The sequence below is a fragment of the Limulus polyphemus genome, unplaced genomic scaffold (assembly GCF_000517525.1).
Source record: "Limulus polyphemus unplaced genomic scaffold, Limulus_polyphemus-2.1.2 Scaffold3145, whole genome shotgun sequence".
Taxonomy (NCBI): Eukaryota; Metazoa; Arthropoda; class Merostomata; order Xiphosura; family Limulidae; genus Limulus; species Limulus polyphemus.
Genome location: NW_013668755.1, coordinates 69,116 through 71,286, shown reverse-complemented (window position 1 = coordinate 71,286; position 2,171 = coordinate 69,116). Strand labels below are relative to the sequence as shown.

Sequence of the window (2,171 nt, the reverse complement as noted above, 5' to 3'; positions counted from 1 at the left end):
GTATTTAAGCACAAAGCTACGCAATGGGCTATCTGTGCTCTGCTCACCACGGGTGTATCGAAACCTGGTTTCTAGCGTTGTAAGTCTGCAGACATACATCCGTGCCACTGGGGGGGGGGACCAACCAAGAGCTATAAAATGTTTTAAGGCAGTGAGGGTTTATAACAGTGGTATATTAGCAATAACAAAGATGTCACAGATGGCAGGAAGATCATGACTCACAAGCCTTATTTTTAACAACTGCTTATTAGTGTTGTGTTCGCTACATAGTTTTATTCACTTCAGCATTGAAAAAAAAAAAAATGTCACCAGAATTTTGCTGCCCCATAAAATTTTCCACTTTAGGCCAGGGCCTAGTTGGCCTGTGTAGAAAAATGTCACAGTAGGTGATGTAATAAGTTATTAGAAATAAGTATTGTTTAAATATTCATTTAAGGCTGCTTATACAAATTATTATTATTATTTTTTAATGAGTCTCACTTTACATATTATAGTGTGTTAAAATAGTGAAAAAACAAATAGTGTATTACACAGAAGAATAAGAAATTTTACCACAGGGGGGGAAAAATTCACATGGCTTAAATTAAACCAAATATTAACTTCCTTTTTTTAAATAAAACATTAGTAATTTTATATCAAGTTCATAAATTTTTAGAAAATTTACTCCCAAGTCAAGTGTATATATGAAAAATTGTAAGAGAAATATCATTAGAAAAATGAGTAACTTGACTGTGAATGATGTCTTAACAAAAAAATTCAGTTTGTTTGGTCCAGGTATACGTTTCTGGCATTCACACCTATTGAAAAAATACTTTGAATAATACAAAATGCATTTTGGTCTGACAGAAGTTTTCACATGTTCCACTATCAGATAACTACTCAAATATTCTCTAGTATGTTATTTAGTACTTACTTTTGCCAAGAGGAATAGTTGGCAAAGAGTCCGTATGTGGTGTGGCACAGCCGACTCCATCAGCTGAACGAGTAGCATTGGTAACCAGAGTTTTTCCGTACGCAGTGAAAGCACATAGGAATTGTCCATCAAGCACTGGCAGGTTATTTATTACCAAAGTCAGCTAATGAAAATATATATTGGTTACTTCACAATGCCTCACCTGTCTCTCAATTAATACACGTATCAAAAATTGAAGTCTAGAAATAGCCATCACGGATATTAAGCTAACATTACCAATTTATTCTAATATATATATATATCAAAAATAGTAATTTAATGTCGGGATATAAATACCAACCTAAGTTATCCCATATTATCTAACAAGAAACGTTTATAGTTCAGTTTCTTTTTAGATTTACTAGTAATAGGGATTTGTTCTAATCTGAGATACACAAGACAGCCGTCATCTATCAATTAAGTTAACATCAATTTCACTACTGCAAAAATACCACAAGTATGATGATTTGAAAAAAAAAAGGTATAGAAGAATAGGCTATCAAGTTATGTTTTTACTTTCACAGAAAAAAGTATTGGCTCATTTAATGGAGTGAAAAGCAGCAGACATATAGTTGGTACAGGAAAGATAAAAATCCACTTAATGCATGGTTTCATTCAGTACTTTTATATGAATAACTAATCTTTTTTTTTTATTGAACTTAACCAGCTTATAACTCTCAATTGCCATTATGGCTAGATCATTAAGCCTAATGACACAAACTTGCAATGACTCCAGTAATTTGCCTACTACAGTTTCAGAACAATCACTTCTCTTTTAGTAACAGAAAAAATTTAATTCATAAAACCAAAAAAAATGGTAAGGTCTGTCACACTGGAACTGTAATAAAATGTGTATCTGGCTAATCACTTAAATCCTCTGATAATGAAATGTGGTAACCGAATTATTAATAAAAATAGAATAATATAGAAATATAACAAAATATATAAGGCTAAAAAACGACACAAATACGCAACCAACTATAAATATTTTAAACACCAGGCTGGCACACAAAAAAAGAAGTCAAATTTTGAGAACCCCATGTAAACACTGATTTTTGTTCCTCCAAGTTAATATAACACAAGTTCAAACACATAAAAATATCATTCTAAGAAGAAAGGAATTCAATTACACAATACATAAGATATTATTAGTTGTATGGTTAATTTACAAAATATTATGATTTAAAAAATTCGAACAAACTTAATTACAATGACAAAA

The 2,171-nt window shown here is 31.2% G+C and overlaps 1 protein-coding gene across 1 annotated transcript in view; it reads right to left on the bottom strand.

The window, feature by feature from the left end:
* The window catches only part of LOC106468748 (plexin-A2-like), an 89,197-nt gene that overhangs the window by 33,846 nt on the left and 53,180 nt on the right, over positions 1 to 2,171 (bottom strand). The window contains exon 6 of the mRNA XM_013929192.2: positions 914 to 1,076. Within this exon, the coding sequence (XP_013784646.1) occupies positions 914 to 1,076 (163 nt within the window). The remainder of the gene's footprint in view (positions 1 to 913; positions 1,077 to 2,171) is intronic.